The sequence below is a fragment of the Paroedura picta genome, chromosome 6, assembly GCF_049243985.1.
Source record: "Paroedura picta isolate Pp20150507F chromosome 6, Ppicta_v3.0, whole genome shotgun sequence".
Lineage (NCBI taxonomy): Eukaryota > Metazoa > Chordata > Lepidosauria > Squamata > Gekkonidae > Paroedura > Paroedura picta.
Genome location: NC_135374.1, coordinates 63,475,660 through 63,497,713, shown reverse-complemented (window position 1 = coordinate 63,497,713; position 22,054 = coordinate 63,475,660). Strand labels below are relative to the sequence as shown.

The 22,054-nt window shown below is 39.2% G+C and overlaps 1 protein-coding gene across 5 annotated transcripts in view; it reads right to left on the bottom strand.

Annotated features, from left to right (window-relative positions):
- PKNOX1 (PBX/knotted 1 homeobox 1) overlaps positions 1 to 22,054 on the bottom strand; it is a 47,774-nt gene continuing 25,720 nt past the window's right edge. For 4 of the 5 annotated variants that reach the window (XM_077342801.1, XM_077342804.1, XM_077342803.1 and 1 more), the window contains 10 exons: positions 20,586 to 20,713; positions 19,448 to 19,619; positions 17,879 to 18,049; positions 16,491 to 16,568; positions 14,621 to 14,720; positions 13,900 to 13,997; positions 12,903 to 13,031; positions 9,557 to 9,633; positions 7,846 to 8,018; positions 1 to 6,055 (listed from right to left, as the gene is read on the bottom strand). In XM_077342801.1, the coding sequence (XP_077198916.1) occupies positions 5,844 to 6,055; positions 7,846 to 8,018; positions 9,557 to 9,633; positions 12,903 to 13,031; positions 13,900 to 13,997; positions 14,621 to 14,720; positions 16,491 to 16,568; positions 17,879 to 18,049; positions 19,448 to 19,619; positions 20,586 to 20,713 (1,338 nt within the window). In that variant the 3' untranslated portion in view covers positions 1 to 5,843. The remainder of the gene's footprint in view (positions 6,056 to 7,845; positions 8,019 to 9,556; positions 9,634 to 12,902; positions 13,032 to 13,899; positions 13,998 to 14,620; positions 14,721 to 16,490; positions 16,569 to 17,878; positions 18,050 to 19,447; positions 19,620 to 20,585; positions 20,714 to 22,054) is intronic. The other variant, XM_077342806.1, reaches the window with a different exon arrangement.

The window sequence follows — 22,054 nt, the reverse complement described above, 5'->3', positions numbered from 1 at the left end:
TCAATTGCATAGTCTTTCAATGAAAATGCTTCCATACAATTAAAACACAACATCATTGGGCATTTCACATTTTCCCCTCTTGTGATTTGAACATGGATAAAGTAATGTGCTGAATATTTTCCAGTGTAAACACGATTGCAAAAAAACAAAACAAAAACTCTTATTCAATTCAATGGAAATAAATTTTTAAAATCAAAACCAAAATTAATGTGTATTCTGCCAACAGAAGCAAATATATCTGGCTGATACAACTGTCTTGAATTAAAGCAATTCCAAAACACAAGCTGTTTTTTACTTCAGATATTTCATGTAAAAACACGTCAGTGAACGATCTCCCCCGATGTTAAATCAGGTGTTTCCAAACAGTTCCATCAGACAGTAAACAAAGATTTTAAGTTTAGCTGAGCTTAGTTTTCACAGATTGTCAGTTATAAAGTCTTGATGCAAAGGAAAATATATGCAGTCTACTTGCAAGTGGTAAGCAAGTCAATAACAGGATACGATCATTCTGTAACTTTTAAAACAGGGCTTCAGGGCCTCCTTGAACGGACAAAACCAACAAGTACACCCCAAACATCCTATGGAGTCAAATGTCCAGTGTCCCTTTCTTTATATTTAGTGCACTTACACTTAATATACTAAAATATTATTCAGATTAAACATTCTTGTTGCTATTACAGACATTCAGATCTCTAGTACAAAATGAAGGCCAAAATACTGGCCATAATCCTAAGAGCCAGTTCATGAATAGACTGGCTGTAAGGGCTTTCTCCATCCAGTTTTTGCTTTAACAGTTAAACTAGGAAAACATGATTGGGTTTGGCAAGCCTAGTTTCAGCTGCTTAGCCCATCTCTCCCTGCTGCTTTGTATCTGATATCTTACTGAAGGCCACCATAAACTGATGTTTGCATCTCCTTCTGAATACTGACCTGCATTAGTGCTCCTCTTGATTTTTTAGTGCTTATTCAAAATGTTGCTATTACTAACCTTCTCACCATTCTCTTAGACATCCAAGAACATCACTTAGTATGGCTTATATTCTTCATTCTAAGTGTTTTATTCTAACATTGTTTGTGTATTTTCATCCCTAAAATGATTGGGTTGCAGTATTACCTTGCAAAAATAAGTCAAGCCCCTCCCCCTGGGTTTTGCCCCTAGCATGATGCACACCTCCTACTATCTGCCATGTTTTCATGGATTGCTGTGCGGATGAGTTTCCTATCTCAGAAGAAGACCCATCATGTGAATAAGAAAGGTGGGAGTACAACAGGAAACATCACCCATTCATGTAACCTATTTAAAAACGTTACTTTTGGCTACAATCCAACAGACTCTTGTGCTGTATATGGATGGCACATCTGCAGAATGACCCAGAGAACTCTGATCATGTTCTGTGCATTCCTCATGGTCCACTGTGGGAAAACATTATTAGAAGGCCTTGCTATGACAATGCTTTGCAGTGACTGGACCATTTTTTAATCTGAATTTTACCCCCAGGACAGCATGATGGTCCTGAGTGTTAATGAACTCTTTAGTCACAACATAATGAACTCTTTAGTCACAACATAATTTTACCAAGTATTGTACTTAAAATACTAACTCACTGAGGGAAGGGGGAGGGCTGGTAAAATGTTTAAAGCACATGCCTGTAAGAACACAAAAATAAACCTTTCAATGAAGTAGCATCTATAACATTCCAAGAACTCTTGAAGAAGTGTGCTTGCATACAAAAGCTCCTACCTTGAATAAAATTTTGTTGGTCTTAAAGGTGCACTGGACTCAAACTCTGTTCTGCTGTTTCAGACCAACACGGATATTCCAAAAAAAGTATCTTCTTCTAGTTTTATTGCTGTATAAACTAATCTACCTAAGGAGCAGGATCATTATCTCCCCAATACTTTATTTCCATGTAGTTGACTGTTGCATTTCTCCCAACAATACTTCTATTGTGGGAACAGTTTCAAAAGGTTCCAGGAGAAGCTACACACCAACACCATCCACGTTTCTGAGTGAACACTGCTGCACATGTACTAACCTACTGCAAACACCTATGTCAAAGAACAGGAAGCACCTTCCTAAGCATAACATCTACTTGAAGCCACGGCACCTCCCAGGTGAAAGCATACCCGGAAGCCATTGGGAAGAAGGTCCCTGAGTTGCATACAAGAGTAAAAAAGTGGATCATGTTCCGCATGGCTCCCTTTCATACTGCTGGATGGCCAAGACTAGATTATTTTGCCTTCACAGCCTCATGTTAAGTCGAGGCTTGCCTAAGACTTCCAAAGTTCATGAGTATTTCCTATGCACAACCAGTGTCTCAGACAGTCCACTACACATTTGTTAACAGCATGGTTGAAAATATTTAGAATGTGCCAAGCTTCCAGATACTATTTTACTGTGAAATGTATTCTACATGTTCAGAAATAAAATTTCATGTTCCTTTTTGATGAAAGCCTTCTTGCATAAAAATTTGAAGCAGGCTTCTCTGTTGGTCTTTGTGAACCTCTAGCCTGATTTACATTGCTGTGATGGCAACAACAGCAGCCAGCTGAAATTCACACCACATGGAAAGCACTCTGTGCATTGTTGTTCACATGCCACAACTTGCTTCAAAGATTGTAGCCTCACTGCTGGAAGGGTTCGGTGAAAATATGCTGATTCTGTTGATAAGCTCACTCATGAGTTGGGACTTCAAACAACATCTATACATCTGAAATGAGACTCCAGCATAGTCCTGAGGCTCTCTCCTGCCTGCCTTTGCCTCAGATCTCTCCGCTATATGCGGATGGTCCAGATTTTCATTCTTATTACTTGGTACTTTTTTGACATAGGGAAGAGTAAAAAGTTGTAGCACCCTTCCCTCATTTTTTCTAATATTACATAGAAATGACGTATAAACAGGAAATCAAACTTGACTGTATAAAAAAAAACCCAGACCAGTGGCAGTGGGGAAAGGGGGGGGGGAGCATTCAGATAAGCTGCATCCCATTTAACTCAATGAACTAAAGTACAACTGGATTTAAGAGGGGCCAGTAGCAGGTTCATAGGCACATATTTGCACTGCATTTTTAAGTTCTCTTTCTCTGTTACTTAAATTTTATGGTCTTAAAACATTGTTCTTTGAATCAGTTATATTATACTATCATTCTCTCTTTAAAAACATTTTGTAAACTCCCTTTGGAATACTTCCAATACCACAAAATAGAAATAATGGGTTAAAATCAGCTTTCACACAGTTATAAAAGTGAGTGTATTGATACAAATATAGAATTGCTAGAAGGCTTCAAGAGAAGTGCTGCAAAACCACCACAGCTTCAGGATGCCTTCTGCTGGCCACTGGGGGCAGTGTTTTCAAGGGTGCTGAGAATGAATTCTTTCTCTCTCGCTCTGCAATGCTATGGAGATCAAGGCACTCTAATCCTTGCTGCCTGCTGCTCTTTTATCTGGGTTTTAGGAGACAAAGAAAAGGACAGATACCTTGCAGATCAATTTAAGCATTAAAGGAGTGGAGGGGTTGGCACTGAAAAACACTTCTGCATGGCAGGAGATTTCTATTAGTACCAGAGCCCTTTTTACCCCTTCTGATGGCCACATCCTGCAATGGAACATTAGTGTTAGTGTGAAGAAGTTGTGTTCCTCCAGCCAATGCAGGTGATTATAGATATTATGGGAGCTATAGGGAGTCCTTGGCAAATGGGAAGGTTTTGGCAAAAACTATGCTTCTGCTGTAATGTTTAGTTTCAGCCTGATGTAGGCAAGAAGAAAAATCTGATTTGCTCCTTCCAATCTCTACAGGATGATGAGGCAGACTTTAGAAGTAGCACCTTTTGTTGAATCCCTCTGAAAAGAACAGGGTGAACGAAAGAGATCCTTGAATGCTTTGTGAAATCAAGACTTACATCAAAACCAGTCTATCACAGCTCACTGGAGACAGTTCTTTTGATTAAACGTAGATGTATCCCTAGCTTTTCTCCAACAGCTAGTTCTGAGAGTCCTCTGAGCTATTTTACATTGTGGGGAAATGCTAGCTATCAGTAGAGCCAGCATCACTACCTGCAGAACGCCTTCAGAAAAGTCAAAAGGTAAGGAGACCAAATAAAAGTAACCGCAGCCATACCTGCACCCACGTCAGCACTAGTTTTGCCTGAGCTGCCATGAGGGTGGTATGCCGCATCAGGATGATCAGAGTGCTCGTATCTGAGAAATCTGTTTTTATACTGTCCAATAAATTATTTCCTAATGCAGACATTAAAACATGTTTGAGAAGGCATTATCATTAGCATGAGAAAAAAACCCATCCCAGCTGAGAGACTAGTATGTCCATATGGCTGACAGGCAAGACGTGTGTGCTGCTGAGAATTTTCTCTTGACTGCAGTGAAGATGACTGGCATTGTCCCACCAGAGTACCTGTCCTTCAAATCTCTTGATACAAGTTCCAAATTAGACTAAAATGTAACTGAAAATCAGCCTACACAAAACTCAGAACAGTATTTTTAAAAGATCCAACATCCTATTAAGGAATAAGCCCTTAGGCCACTATCAAATAGGCTGTACTACTTTGGGATAGCAGAGATTCATAGGATATAGCACAGGCGTGTTTATTCAATCCGGACAGTTTTCATAACCTTCCAAATGGGAATACTAAACAATTTGTTTTTCATGCTCAATACAGTCATCATCCCAATTCTTAGAGAATTTATAAAAATATTTTTAATCCAATAATCCTGATAAGGTAAAAATAAGTGTTTTATAGCAAATGATGGACAGAGCCACTGGGTATGGGCAGGGCTATCAGGTTATAACCTGGAGATTCTCCTTGTACCTTTAAATTAGCCACCAGCTGGGATGAGACAGCAGCAGCACATCTTGTCCTGCCTTTGTCCTCAGTCCTTTGGTATGACCTCTCTCCCTACAAACGTAGCCAGCAGGGTTCCAGGCTGGGTGGCAGGGAGAGGGGGCAGGCAAAAGGACCAGAGGTGGAAAACATGTGGAAGAAACTGTGCATGGGAGCAGGAACCTTGAGGCTTCCACCTAAAAACTCTTTGAGAGAACTTAAATTTATTTTAAATGCCATACGTTCATTACTGGAATCACACATCCCCACTTCCTTTTGCATGTTCGGTTGCCTATTTCCAAATGGCAGTTTTGTTTTGTTTGTTTGTTTTTAAGGTGCAGAAGCATCTTTCAAATCTACATGACTAACTCCATAAACAAAGCCCATACACTAGTTCGACATGCTTTACATTTACATTGTTAAACCACCAAAAGTTGTCTTTGAATGACAGCACTAACTGAAACTGCATAATTAATGCAGGAGATTGGAAGTACTTTAGTTTCTCCTATAAACGCAATTCCATATGTCATAAAACTGCAGCAGAGTTCAAGATGTCAGACAACAACAAACCTTGGGTCAGATGGCAACTGTGTGGCTGGATTTTAAATTCATGCTGATTAAAAAAAATTAACTCAGCCATCAAAGCAATCATCACCATGCCTACAGCTGCTGCACTTCCCTCGGTCAGGTTGATCTGGGATCAATTTTGTGACCGAGAAAGTTACCCTAAGAAAAGAATGGGGTGACATTGTGGTCGTTTTTTTTTTAAATAACTCGATTTACATTTTCAAAATTAAAACCAAAAGAACAACACATTTGAAAGAAGTTGCTGCACCTGCAAAGACACTCTTTAAGCTGACTATGAAATACAAAAAAGTGCACTCTTCTATATCTACATATAAAACATATTAGAAATAAAACTTGTGTAAAATGTTTGCTGTGCAAACTATAAAAAGTCAGTGAGTCCATTGTTTTTCCTAAGCCTTTATGCCAGCTTTCCTTGCTTCCTACTGCAGAGAATCGCTGTTATCCAAGATGAGACCACTGATGTTTGTGGCTGAGAGGTCAGCACCGTCATCTTCAGCGCTGTCCACAGATTCGTCCTCGCTCTGCCCTGCCATCATGACTTGCTGAACAGCCAAAGTAGTACCATCCGATGAAAGAGACTGGAGACTGTCTACGTTCATGTTGACTGGAGCTGTAATTGTTACGACGGCTCCTAAAATGGTGACACAAATAGACAAAAAACAGGTCTGACTGAAGCAACAGTTCTCAGTTAGGAAAATCTACTGTTCTTTTTTCCCCCTCCTTGCAAAACGTTTGCTGCCTAAAGAGTATCTAATTCACATTGGAAGTAAAACCAGAATCACAAATATATGAATATATTAATTACAATAACATTGTACATTTGTTACTTTATATCCTAAAGTTAAAGATAAATGCTTTTGTCTAAAAATTGCAGCCTAATGAAAATTGGCTGTCCCTTAAGCATACTAATTCAGTCAATTTAGATAATTTTGTAATTTGAGAGACTTTACCAATCCATTTTTCATATTCAGACGCTTTATGCTCTTCCACCCTTTAGCTATGATTATTCCGGCAGCTGTAAGTAATTCATGCATGATACTTTTATGTCTATCCAAAACATAATCTGTTATAAAACCCAACAGAAACAGTTTCATTTTCTTCACAATCTACCTCAATTTTCACCATTTTGGATAATCTGCAAACTTGGCCATTGCACTGCTCACCACCAGTTCTGAATCATTTAAGGACAAATTAAATAGCACCAGTCCCAATATGAATTCATATGACCTCACTATTCACTTCCCTCTATTACAAGAACTGTCCGTTTATTCCCACTCACTGCTTCCTAACATTTAAGCACATTTTAATCCATAAAATGAGCCATCCTCTAATCCTACAACTGTTATTCAGGATGGGGTATTTTGTCAAAAGCTATTTTGAAGTCCAAGTATACAACGTCTACAAGATAATCCTTGCCCCCCATTCTTGTTAATCTGCTCAGAGTACTCCAAAAGGTTAATGAGCCAAGACTTCTCTTTGCAAAAGCCAAGCTACTTTTCTCCCAGCAACTTCATGCGTTCTTAGTAGGGCTATCATTAATAACACTTTCTACTAATCTTACTGAAAAAGATGGTAGGCTTATTGGCTGATAATTCCCTGGATCCTCTTTGGACCCCTTTTTAAGAAACAACATACTTGTTATTTTCCAGCATGTTCAGATCTCGTTGAACTCTAGGTCTATCTTCTGGGGTGTCCTCTGCTCCTCCCAATTTGGTGTTCTCCATGAATTTAATGAGTAGTCCCTCCACCCCCTTATCCAGATCACTGATAAAAAGGTTGAAAAGTACTGCACCCAGTACCAAGCCGTGTGGCACTTCATTGCTCACTTCCCTCCAATCTGATGAAACACCACTGACAACTACTCTTTGGGTGTGGTTTTCTAGCCCATTCCCTATCCACCTAACTATCCAAAAATCCACTCTGCACTCCTCCAGTTTACCCATCAGAACGTCATGGGGAACCTTGTCAAATGCCTAACTAAAATCCAGGTAAACAACACAATCTAGTAAGCCCGTCACTCAGTCAAAGAAGGAAACCAGATTCATCTGGCAGGACCTGTTGGAGATAAATCCATCCTGATTCCCCCAGATATACAAATTGTCCTTCCAATGCTTGCAGATTGCTCACTTCAACTTCTCCATTATCTTCCCTGCAACTGAAGTCAGTTGTATATGTGATGGGAAGTGCGATGAAGACAGGGGGGAAATATCCCAGATGGTACTTTTGGAGGAAAAGGTAAGGGAAATATAGAAGAAACAGTTGCTGCATTACACCACTTGTTTCAAGGCAGTTTGTACAGAGATACTGCATTCGATGTCTTCATTCATGCCCATTTAACTCGTTTAAGAAGTTGCCTCAATCAACAAACACTAAATAAAGATCTTCTTTTAATTTAAGACACGTACTCAAAAATCTGCTTACCATCTGACATTGTAAGTTCATTTGATTGATGCTGAGCTACTCCTGATGCAATGGAATCTGGCCAGAACCTTTGAACTGGTCTGTTTTGAGCTGTTTTCTTCTTTGTTTTTGGAGTTTCAGAACAACTGGAATCCAACATTGGCTGCAGAATTCGTCTTCTAGCATTGATAAACCTAAATATGGTCAAAATGAATACACCAAACAAAATTAGACAATATCAACACTATACACATGAAAAAATGTTACTGCAGTAAATTTCATTACCATTTTTAATCAAGGAAAGGGACTAGAATTTTCAGTTTTAGAAGATGCTCCTGGAGTAATGAAGGTTTCCTATTAAAAGTTTACAATTTATTTTCTGTTTTCTTCTCTGGATCCTTTTTCCTATTTCTGTGGCCACACAGTGGCACATGTCCAACCCACCTCCACATGCTAAAGCAAACTATCAGTGCTTTATGCATTTAGGTCATTTCCTTTGGCCCCAAGTATTTCAAATTTCTGTGTTTCTTTTTTCTTTTTTCATGAATACAAGTTCTGTGGCACCTTATGGAATAAGAAGTTTTGATTCCAGAATCAGCTTTCATTGACTACAGTTGACTTTGTAAATACGTACACAAACACAAAGTCATAAAGGGGAAAAGTTTGTAAACATCAGGGGCATGAAATCAGGAAGTACAGAGTGAGACAATAATGATGCAAAATTCAAATCAAGAAAAGCACAAACCATTCACAATAGCCATAGTTCATGGTACTATAATTAGTTTGGCTAAGCTGGTTGACACCTATTGCCCCCTTGAAGAACACTACCAATTTATGTCGACACAGTTCTGTTTATTGAAAGCCAATGCAGTGTAGTGGTTAGTGTGTCAAACTATGACTAAGACGACAGGCTCAGATCCCTCCTGTGACATGAAGTCCACTGACTTTGGACAAGGCATTCTCTCTTAACCTAACTTACCTCAGAGGGTTGTTCTAAGGATAAAATGAGGTGGCACATCTTTTTTGATAGTTTCAAATTTTATTTATAATCCATTTCATAAAAAGACATTTAACCATCTCAAAAAGTACCATATTAATAGATTATATTACATTTACAAATACTAACTTCCAACTGTATTTGTTGAAGAATATACAAAAAATATCACTAAGCATGCTACTCAAAATTTCTATCCATTCTCATGAATCATAAATCATAACCAATAGTCATAAATCCACAATTGTACTTTTTTCTAATATACTGTATCCAGAGATTCAATTTTGTCTTAAAGTCCAGTATTTGTTTATCTTTGACGTAAATTGTCAATTTTGCCATCTGGCACATTTTTTAATGGGGAGGAGAACTATCTGGGGCTTTATTGCATTTTGTTACATTTGAAAGTGTAAGTTGCCTTGTAATTTCTCAGTGTTCAGGAAAGTTATGGTATAAATATTTCAGTAAATAAATAAATATAAATGGAAAATGAGGGGGATAAAAATAGAAGAAAACAAGCAAACAAAAATATAAGTAAAATTACCCTTAGCAAGGCCTGATACATAACAAGAAGACTTGCAATAGCAAATGAGTGTAACAGACCCTACACCAATCACATTCACTTTTCCACTTGGACAAAAGACCACAGTAGAAGTCAGTAAACTAATCTCCTGACTTTTATATAAATGGCTGTTATATAGATGAAACATTGCATAATATCCAAATATGCATTTATCTTACCAGTTGTTAACCTGAAGTAATGTCAGATTTGTCTGTGCTGCTATTTGCTTTTTCTCATCTTCTGTTGGATATGGATGCTATAGACAAAGGGGAAAGGATTTTTTTTTTGGGTGGGGGAAACTCATGGCCTTTGGGTTTTTATTATATCCATAAAAGCATACATTCAAACAGCAACAATTTAGTATAAAGTTTATCATTCAACTTCTGACCAGGAGTAACAAGGCACCATTATTCAAGCAGATTAATAGGATACAGCCCAATAATCTCCCAAGTGTTCATCTTTTTAATGCCAGTGCTGAAGAATGCCCTCTGGAAAGCTTCTATCTGTTTTTCTTTAAACTAACCAACATCTAAAAACCAGCTGACCCATTAAAAAAATGACTGCTAAAAGATGCTGACCTTAAGAATCTGATAATACCTTCATAACAAAAATGTCACCATTATTAACCATGTACAATTGAGGGGGGGATTCTTCTTACAGCTGCCAGAAGCATGTAACGTGATAACTCGGGATTCACGGTGCACTGTTTTACGTGTGAGAAAGGATGGGTCATATGAGAGAGATGGAAAAACCTTGATAATACTTTTTAAATTCCACAGTTAACACGCTTCAAGAGGCTATATGAATTTTTTGCCTAGAGTACTTGTTACAGGAACACTTCCCCTTTTAATGATACTACATCATATGTCTAATAGCTAAGAATAGCCTTCCAATGCAAACCAAAATAAATCCATGAGGTGGGAGCCAAACAGTGGTAATGCAGGATTTCTGAAAGCCCAGGATAACCCAAGGTATTCAGAGAAATCCAGCTTTGAAAAATGTACTAGCAATCAGTTAATCAATGTAAACTGAAAAATGACATTCAGTCATTCCAGAAAGGGCATTTGGGTTAGATCCGAAGAACTGCAAATTAGAGCTCCACTGGCAGTATGGAACCTCCCTAGTTACTCACACCTTCCCTCATGTATGCTACAAACATGCTACTTTGGAAGATTTATTTATTTGGATTTATATACCGCTCTCCTTTGCGGCTCAGGGCAGTTGCAGGACTCTTAAAAACTTAAGAGATTAGTAAAACTCTTCCTTAGAGTTTTCCTTAGAGTTGAGTAAAACTTAAACATGAATAAAACATATAGTGTGATTGAATTCTATATTCACAAAAATGGCCCCCCTGTAATACCTGGTTTATGTCTACAACCATGCACCGGATAAAATTTGCCCCAACTGGCCCTCAGTGTGGAATATGCACCCGATAGGAAGATGGCAGTCCCCCCTGCCCTCCTATTCCCTGCCACTTCTGGACACTTAGCAGGATGGCCCCATTCCATGGCCCCACTTCACAGCAAAACACCAACAGTAAGCCAGGACAGTGGGAGGAAGGTCAGTCACAATGGCCATGTTTGCTCTCCTGGGCCTTGCATGTGCTGGAGAGCAAGGGGAGAGGGCCAGCCTTACTTCAAAGCAAAACACCAATGGTAAGCTGGTACAGTGGGATGAGGGTAAGCCCAAGTGGCCATGCTCACCCTGCTGATGTCCCCTCACATGCACCAAAAAACATGTGAAAGAGGCCCAGCCCTGCTCTGCAGCAAGCCACCAACAGTCAGGCAGTACTGCGGATGGAGGGCCAGCACCAGCAGCCCTGTTGCAGAGAACTGCTTTAGGAAACAGGGTTGCCAGGGCTGGGTTGGGCATTACCTGAAGACTTTGGTGGTGGAGCTTGGAGTGGGCAGGAACGGGGGCAGGGAGGTACCTCAATGAAGTGCAGTTCTATGGAGTTCCCCTCCAAACCAGCCATCTTCTCCAAGGGAACTGCTCTCTCTCACTTGGAGATCAGTTGTGATTCTAGGAGATCTCAAGATCCCTCCTGGTTTCTGCCAATCCTGGCTGAGCTCATGGATCATGTCTCCAGCAGCTGGGGAATATCACCAACTCGTCATGAATTTGGCTGCTACCCATTACTGGTAAGGTTGCCAGGTCTGGGTTGGGCAATACCTGGGATTTTGGTGGTGGAGTTGGGAATGGTTAGGATTGGGAACAGGAAGGGACCCCATCCACTGTAACCTGCCACCCCCTTGAACCTTCACAGAATCAGCCTCTCTGTCAGATGGAGAACCCAACACCTCCCAAGGAAGCCTGTTCCACTCAGAAACTGCTTTGTCAGGAACTTCTTCCAGATGTTTAGATGGAATATCTTTTGAATTTATTTCATCCCATTGGTTCTGGTCCCTCCCTCTGGGGCAAGAGAGAACAATTCTGTTCCATCCTCTATATGGTAGCCTTTTAAATACTTGGAAGATGGTTATCAGATCCTCTGTCAATCGTCTCCTCTCCAGGCTAAACAGACCAAGCTCCCCCAACGTCTTGGTCTCCAAACCCCTCACCATCTTTGTTGCCCTCCTCTGGACACGCTCCAGTTTGTCTAAATCCCTTTCGATGGAGTATAGGCCTTTGGAGACCACTCCCCCACTCCAAAGCAGCCATTTTCTCCTGGGAGTCTTATTTCTCTCATCTGGAGATGAGCTACAGTTCCAGGGGAGCCCCAAGTCCCACCTGGAGACTGGCATCCCTAATATGAGCCTTTATACAATTAAGCAGAATTAAACTAAACTCACAAGGGTCTATGGGCTAGCATCCCTTGCCTTTCAGGCAATACCAGATTTTGCTTCTAGTGTAGCATAAAGATGATGACAGAAAAAAACTAACAATATTTATATGGATTCAAGTGAATAGACGTGTTGGTCTGAAGTAACACAACAAAATTTGAGTCCTATGGCACCTTTAAGACCAACAAAGATTTTTTTCAAGGCATGAGCTTTCATTTGTCTGAGGAAGTGTGCGTGCACACGAAAGCTCACGCCTCAAATAAATCTTTGTTGGTCTTAAAACTGTCACTGGACTTAATATTTATATGGTTTTTCAGGTCCTGTGGCTTTGTTTCCTAATAAGAAAAATGTGACCATATATAATATGGTAACAAGGCACCATGGGGAATATCTTTCATACCCCAATGAAATAGATTGATGGTAATTTAAAAATAGTCTTCAAAAGGCTACTGACTGAGAGAGCACATGATAAATAACTCTAGGCATAATGAAATAAAACAAAAATACTTCCAGCATTTAAGAAGATCACAAGATTATGACATTTACAAAATGGGGGCCTGCTTCAACTGTGATAATTAAATGAATTTTGGGTATGAATTTTGGGTATATCTATAGGAACCATTATCATATTTTAAAAGCTGCAGATATGGGCTAAATCTTTTCTCTCCTTAAGTAGCAATAATAATATATCAGCAGAAACTCTCAGAACAATAAATCACCAATCACTCTAACCAAGCCTTACCCCTATGTGCTGAAAAAGCCACGATCTCATCACATTCGTAGCATGCTTTGGAAGAACCCCTCTTTTATTTTTTGATGACCCATCATCTTGATGCAAGATGCTTAAATCCTGGTTTAACTGCAACTGGAGCTGCACAGAATTGACAAAACACCATGTTATGCAATTGCAGAGGCTTAAATCTCACAAAAGTAAGGTTGTGGAAAAATTCTCCACAGATGCAAGAGTAAGCATAAGCTTAGAAACAGTATGGCTATTAAGAGGAGAAGAAATTAAACAGTTGATCTAAACATACGGATAATAACATGGCACAAAGTTTCTAGGATTGCACAATCTTAGATCGCTGGGAGGGAACTGGATATTAGAACATTCGCCAACATCAAACATTTCTGTCCATAGAAAAATAGCATGATTAATAAATACCCTTGCTTCTTCTTAGTGTGCCAGTTTTTAAATATGCAAGGAGTATTTTCTACAGGCAACTATCCACACTTCCAATCCCTCAGAACATGTGGCATCTGAATATTAACATAGACTCCCCTAAAGGTGAAATAGCAGGACTGGGGACTATTTTTGTCCCCCCCCCCCCCCCCATTGCAACATTGCTCAGACATGGAATTTCCCCTATAAGAATGGCTGGTAGCCCTTCACCTTTTTGCAAGAAAGCATGGAGGCAGTCAGGGACAGTACTTGTTTTCAGGCAAAGCTTGACTCTGCACATTGTGGTACGAGAGTCTGTGATGAGAAGCAGATTCTGGCCTTTCTCAGCTTGTAGCTCATTTACTTTGATTCACAGAACCCAGTGGAAGACAGAGAACCATCCCAGTCCATTCACTTAGGCTTGCCTTGGGTTCTGTTTCTTGGTCATATTAGCATGACAGGATGTTGGTGAAAAACACAGACACAACCCAAATGGCCAATTTTATGATGAGAAGGGTAGTGTATGGAGGCAGAGCCTTGAAAATGTGGAACACTGCTAAGCACTCAGTATAGAACAGACCTGTGAATTCTGGATCCTGATTGTTCCAGGTGACAAGGCTTGCGTCACTACTTGACCTTGAGGTGTGACCACAGTCACGGGCTGATATACCGTACCACCTTAAAAATACATTACAGCAATTAAACAGTTGTAGAGCAACCAATGAGAGATTGATAATAGGCATTTTTGTGTATTAAACGGACAAGATGATGATAAGCTAATTCACCTTCTGCATCAATTCAAAGCAGCGAAAGTGTTTTGAACAAACTTCTAATTTCATTAGGATATCATTTATCAAAATAGAAATCTGGACAAGAATATTACTCCCTCTTAAATCGCAGAGGTTAATGTATATCCACTTTAATGTTGCTTAGACGTTTTTGAAAAATTATTTTAGAAGATGGCTATCTTTGCTTAAAAAACATAAAACTGAAATTGCTCTATACACTGCAAATGCAAACTGGTTTCCACTCTTCCCTCCTGCCAGTATTCCAACTTCATGAATCAGAGCTGATATATTTCACTTTCAGCAAGAGATGAATCATTCTATTTTTCAAACTAATACTATATACTCAGCATCCACTGACATGTATAGATATTATCCTAAACATTATCCTAAACATTTGTTTGCACAGCATTATGAATCTAAAATAATCAGCAAAAGTCTTTGCTAATTTCATAACAGACTTGAAAACTATCTGCAATGAAATTTAATGTCTCGAGTTTGTTTAGTGCATCCTACCTGCAACAGTTGCCATAGTTACATTTCCCTGCTGCAATGCTGATGCAGGCACCATAATTCCTTGGGGACTGAGTGTACCTGTGATGGCACTTTGAATTGGCTAGAAACAACAACAAAAATTAAATGATCATAAAGAAGATGTCCTGTCATGACAGTTGCAACTATTTCAAATAAGAAACATGAAAGAAAGTAAGCCCCATGACAAAGATGATGATGTTTAACAACCAATGTGATTGAAGGGAGTCATGAAACTCACATAAGAAGGAAGGTCAATGAGAGGAATACTTTGTTGAATAATAAAATAAATAACCTAGAAACATGGTATAATATTCTTATATGACAGCTGTCTTCCCCAAAGTGAACCATTCTGTGGTAGTGTGGAACAAACTTGTGAATTACGGTTGGTACTATTAAGAGCAACAGAACTTGAATCACTTAATACTGGCCTCCTTCCCATCTTGTTATAATCACTTGGCTTGTTATTTGCAGATTGGTCAACTTGACTCAACAGTACAAAAGATTTAAGCATTGTTATTCTACACTAAATTATTTGTGCCTTCAGATTTTTCTTAAGAAATGGGATACAAGGAAAACACAAATATCTTTATAATATAAAACCATATCATTCTAGGTAAATTCATAACTTTTTAAAAAGTTCTGTGACACCTTTAAGACCAACAAATTTATATTTTGTTGGTCATAAAGGTGCCACTGGGCTCAATTTTTTCTCCTGTTGCTTCAGTCCAACATGGCTACCCACCTGAATCTTTCTAAAGATAATCTGTAAATCTTCATGATTTTAAACATGGTTAGAATCAATCCTTTTCAAACGAAAAGGAATACTTTCAAGCAATTAATATTTTTCACTTTTTGAAAATGTTATATTTAAAATACTTTTAAAAATTATTACTTGCCCACAACCCAATGTCTGGATGACAGAACAGAAATTTTGGATTAGCATAACTGACAAGGAGATGACATTCCAACAGGAACTTGGAAGAAATAAATCCAAAAATATGCCAGTATTTTAACAATATTCATGGTAATCTTAAACTCCACTACTGAATTAATGAGCATAAATTGCCTCACTGGCTTATAAGGGTCACAATCAGAACATATTGGACAAATGTAACTATATTTGAAATACTGTCTTTTGAAATTAGAGTAACACTAATGGGATAATTACTTATGTCCCAGGAGAAAATCAAATTATTGAAAATGTATGACTCATGCTTTCAGCCCCCCCCCCCCAAAAAAAAACAGGACTTTTTTCTACTTGCAGTCATTTAACAGCACGTTTCATAAAAAGAGTACATCCATACATTTTACTGTCTACTTCCAGAGTATTAAATGAAAGAAAAGAGAATGCCGGTAAGGATGCATTCTTCAAGAATGATAGCGGTTTTAAATGGAGACATCACCCATTAAGAGACCCCAAACAGTAGGGCCTGAAGGCTTGCAGAGTTATTCCTAACTGGAACAGACAACACTGGAATAATTGGCCAATGGTCTAATATAATATAAAGAGGCTTATATGTGTTATGTATGTGTTCATACATTTCCCGTCCCCAGTAAGGAGGCCAGGACAAGATAGCTCAATCCCCAAGTTCATGGTTTACAGCAATCTGGGCACCTTTGTACAGGTACAGGTAATCTAGGCTAGTGAATGTATGAAATTTTATTTATAGAAGCTTTTTTGTATATGGCATGAGGCAATCACAGAATACTTTTTCTGTATATAGATTACCCCTCACTTGCATGGGGCCATTATCTACAATGAGATGAAGAAAGCCAACCCCCCAAATTAGGCTAAGGATACACTGCCAAAGAAGTGTAATGATAATTGTGTCAGTTTTTCTCTACTGCTCACATTTTCTGGTGACTCTTTCCATGAAGACAGCTGCTCCAGCAAATCCAAGCTATCTTTATCATGTTTAAAGTTGCTGGACTGCAGACAAAGAGTTGACAGATTATAGTCATTCTTTCAGTATTACATTTCCATGTAGTTGTCCATGAAGAAACCATACAAGGGAAATCCAACATATCTTAATAAAACCACAAAACCTTAACATCTTCCTCCAGATTGCAAGTCACAGTAAATCTATTTATAGTTGCAGTTGTACTCTCAAGCAAATTTAACTGAAGACTTAATACAGCGCTTTATATTTGATTTGTTATTCTAAAATTTAGGTCCATTCCGCACAACTTAAATGTAGCTGAACTGTAACACTGCGTAAACACTACATTTTTGACATTATGCATGACATTGTACACAAACCGCAGCACTCCAGCAACATTCACTTTTTTATAGCGCTTCGGGGGAATCATAAAAAGTGGATTCCCCCTTTAAAAAGCGCTTGACTTCTGAGAACAACCTGCAACACGTCAGCAAAAGACATGTGCGTTCTCAGAACAGCATTAGGAAGAAGGTCCCTCCTCCACTCCCGCCCCAAAGCTTCCGGGAGACGGGAATGCTCCCCCCCCACCCAAACCGTATAAAGCAACGAACAAGCGAGCACACTTTTTGTTCGACAGAAGGTTTTAAACTTTCAAAGTGAGCATCATATCGTCACAGAGTCCCTTGCTCACCGTGTGCCCGAATGTTGCCCTGCCTGCACTAACATGCATTGTATGTTATTTATTTTTTTCTTGGAGACGCGTGTCAACGATTACACACATGTCTGCCAGCAGGCTGTATTAATTAGTGTGGATGGAGGAACTGTGAAAGCTCCCTCAGCAGAGTTTTTTCCATCTCCAATGAGTACCTCCCCCCTGCTTTAGCCTTGTGTAAAAAAGCCATTTTGGGGGGGGGGGATTACAACAAAATACAGTTCCATGTGAAGCAAAGAAGCAATGAATTAACACATATTTGTTGCCACGTGTGTTTTCAGATTTTTAAAAAATAAAATTTAAAGGGAAAGGGGCATTTCGGAGCCACGAGGGCGATCCGTTTGATTGGCTCTTCAGTTTGATTGACAGGCTGAGGCAGGCAGAAGCGCCACAAATTTAGAGTGCCTTGTTTGCAATTCCTGCAAGACCAGAAACATGTGCATTACCAAAAAAGCGCTACGGGTGCATGAATATTTCACTACAATTTGCACTGTGTGAAATGTCAAAATTCCACTACAAATTGTAGTGATTCGGGCTGCCATGGACATCCAGCAACATTGGCAGATGTACAGAATGGACCTTAGTTACCCATTCTTTGAAATGCGGCGAGTTAGTAAGAAAATATACTTCAGGTAGCTTGAAAGGTACCTGGGGCTGTACAGGTGAATAGGGGCTCCCAGATTCTCCACTTAGAAGAGTCTCACTGTTCATTTTAGTTTTCAAACAGGCAATGTAGCGACTACAGAAATCCTTACAGAGCTCATTAACCTTTTCTAGCTCAAGCAGATGAATTCGGAGAACCTGAATTGCCTTTACCATCTAGAAAATTGAAAAACAGAAAGAACACTGAAGCAAGGAAAACAAATTTATACACATGGTAATTATAACACAGCAGTTACAAGTAGAGCCTTCGGGGGGAGGCGGGGTATAAATATAAATATAAATATAAATATAAATATAAATATAAATATAAATATAAATATAAATATAAATATAAATATAAATATAAATATAAATATAAATATAAATATAAATATAAATATAAATATAAATATAAATATAAATATAAATATAAATATAAATATAAATATAAATATAAATATAAATATAAATATAAATAATAATAATAATAGTTGAGCTATTATTACTAATATTTTCAACAAGGATGCATATACACAGTTTTTTCCCTACACAGGTAACCTTCTAATTTGGGAAAGTGAATAAAATGTGTGATGAATAAAGTCATTCATTTCATATACAAAACTCAGGAAGCTAGAAGGGGGAATGGCTTCCCCTTCCCTAACAGCTCCCAGGGTATCCCAGAAAACCACTCTGAAGAGTCAATAGATTTTTGTAAACAACATATATCACAGTGATGGGGATTGCAGTAAGGAGGGAGAATTGAATTGTACTGCATTCATTCATTCATTCATTCATTCATTCATTCATTCATTCATTCATTCATTTTTTGCTTCAACTGGATTTTCCATGAGATCCAACATATAGTTTTTGGGTTTTTTTAAATGAACAGATCTGGCGATCATATGGAGAAAGCATATGGAGAAAGAATCTGAAACAGATTATTTTCTTAGAAGAAATCAGTGAGTTATGGAATGGAATCATTCTTGTCAATATCCAAGTACTGTTAATTGATACAGATGGCTACAACTGATATTTTGCAGAACTCTGTTCGTAGTTCTGTCACTCAGGAAAATAATCAGTCTCTCTCATTCATTATGAAGAGGTCTGAAGAGACTCTGCCATAAGCCTCAATGGAAGGAAAGACAACTGCTTTGGAGTTGCCAGAAGCACCTCCAACATCCTGTCAATTCTTAGAAACCTACAACAGCCTCTTGGATATTTTAAAATAAAAACCTGCCTGTGTATTGTAGGGCACCTAGGAACTAAAAGACTTTCTTTTATTTTAATTAGACAGCCTTGTCTGAGAACATTCCTATTTCAAGCCTAGAGTAATCCCTTCTCCAAACCTGCAACTAACACTTTTTACAACAGTGTCAATATAAACTGCTAGAAGATAACATGTAAATCTCAACAACTCTTTTTAGTTAAAATTTCACAACTGACCTTACTGAGCTTTTCAATTTCAGCTGTACTTTTTCCCCATGCAGAGAAATAGAAACCTCTATGAAGAAACAAGCTCAAAAACAAGCAGGAAAATGTTTATCACTTGCACATCTAAAACACTCTTTTACTTACTAAATTGTCTGTTTCTGGATCTTCACAAAAAAAGGGTTTTCCTTCCTTCTCCTGCTTTCTGACAAAGTTTTCAATATCTACATCAAAACTGGCAGAGGTTGTGCCTTCCGAGCCCTGTGTAGATTGTTCACATTTTTCAAATAACAGCGCTAATAAAGGAAAGAGTGGATGCCTGGGAATAAAAGCAGAAAATTAACAATCTGTAAGTTCATGAAAACTTCTGTGTGCAACCGAGGAAGCTGAAAAATGAAGAACATTTGAAAAATTGCAGAGATACATTAAGTTATATTTGCAAGTAATACACTAGGGATTCAAACCAAATATACCATGTAACCTCTAGTTTTCTTCTCACTGTGAGTCAAATTCTGCTAAAGTAAAGCTAGCACTATTTTTACAGGCTTAGTTCAGCAATATGTATTATTTAATTTAATTTAATAGTTTGAAAGAAATTAGATTGCATATCCTATAGTACCCTTAGGACTCTGTTCACTAATTAAAATCTATAATCTAACACAATAGTATAAACCGACCTAAACAAACAAACAAACCCCCACATTTTTTACCATCTATGATATTAAAAACATGTCAGAACAATTTTTAAACAGTCTGACATATAAAGACTTAACCAGAGACATGAATCTCAGTCCAAAGCAATTAAACATGCTTGTGCACTTTTGGGACTGGGGACAAATTAGCATTCAAAATGGTAATTGAACAAAGCCTCTCTGATCATTCCTACAATCATACCCAGGGAAACATCACCTGAAGGAAGTAGCAGCTCTTCTCATGCCACTTCAAGGCAATTTGTCACATGGGCAGGAGGCAAACAGTCAACCCCACAAATCTAATATAAATCTATGAAGATCAACATTTTGGGGCGCTAACAGTGCAATCTTAAGAACATTTCCCTGAGAACAAACCCCACTGAACAGACCAGAGCAGGATTCTGAGTAGACCTGCTTAGAATTGTTTCCTTCAGGAAGGACAACTTCCTACTTTCAAATCCCGTCCTTCCCTGGACCTGTGCATTTGGCTTCCTGATATTTTCCATGCCCAGTTCACCATTTGAGAGCTGCAGCACGCCTAGTAAAGGGAAAAAATTCACTTTCCGAATGTCTAAATGTCTGAACACTTCTACCTGTAAATGGCCTGTTTGTCGGCATCCATCGGCGTCTGGGACTCTACTGGAGAAGGACTCAATCCTGCTGCATCAGGTTCCAGGCAATTTGGCTCTTGCTCAGTTTTTAACTCAGTTACTGTTTGCATCTGCCAGAAGAGAAAGATGCTTTATATTATCAACTGCATAGAATCACTACTAAATTAGCTATTTTCTAAGCACAGAGCAATGTAAAAGTCCAGTTAAGTTGCCAGAAGGTTGGTATGACTTGGCAATTATTCAAAAAGAATAGCCAGTTAACAAAAAAATCTTTTGATGGGTGGCGTAGTAAAAGTGGAAATGTCACTATAAGTTTGATTCCTATTAATAAGAATAGTGTACTGCGAAATACAAAGTTTAAAAATTACATTATTAATAGGAGTCCTAGATCTTAAAATATGTTTTTAAAAAATTATTGTGAGAGTCCGACTATCTCAGGGTATGTGGAACATACCAGTTTCGTGTAGTGGTTAGGAGTGTGGACTTCTAATCTGGCGAGCCGGGTTTGATTCTGCGCTCCCCCACATGCAGCCAGCTGGGCGGCCTTGGGCTCACCACGACACTGATAAAACTGTTCTGACCGAGCAGCGATATCAGGGCTCTCTCAGCCTCACCCACCTCACAGGGTGTCTGTTGTGGGGAGAGGAATGGGAAGGCGACTGTAAGCCGCTTTGAGCCTCCTTTGGGTAGAGAAAAGCGGCATATAAGAACCAACTCTTCTTCTTCAAATGCGGCTGCTAGGGTCCTCACAGAAACATCTTGGGGAGCCCGTATCCAGCCTGTGCTGAGGCAGCTGCATTGGTTACCAGTTGTGGGCCAGATCAGGATCAGGTTCAAGGTCTCAGAGTTGACCTTTAAGGCTATTCACGTTCTGAGACCCACAAACCTGAGGGACCGACTTGTGCCCTCTGCAGGTACCAACTTGTTACATACTTGCCTGGCCTTGACCAAAGACAGGGCCTTTTCGGTCCTGGCTGCTACCTGGTGGAATGAGCTCCCAGAGAAGCTGTGGGCCCTCAGAGAGCTTTCTGCCTTCCGGAGGGCCTGCAAAACAGCTGTTCCGCCAGGTTTATGGTCTAGGCCAGTGCTAGAGCACGTGACATGGTGCCTGAACATCTCAGCCTCCGCCCCCAATGCTGCCTTCGTAAGGGTTTGTCTTAAGGAGATTATGGTTCTGCCATCTGTTGATGTATTGTAGAAACTGGGGTTTTAAAGGGATTTTATTGTGTTTTATTGCATGGATTGTTTTGCGTAACCTCCCCCCACCCTCTCAGAGACACACATGTGCACGCGCACATTTCCCCTTCCTTACCTACTGCAGCAGCCCTCTGATGGTGGCTGCAGTGTCTCCCGGCTTTTCAGGCCTACCCCACTCTATGGAGGGCAGGGCCAATCCAGGAAGCCAGGTGCCGCAGCAATAGGGCTTCCCAAGCCTGCCCCACTCTACAGAG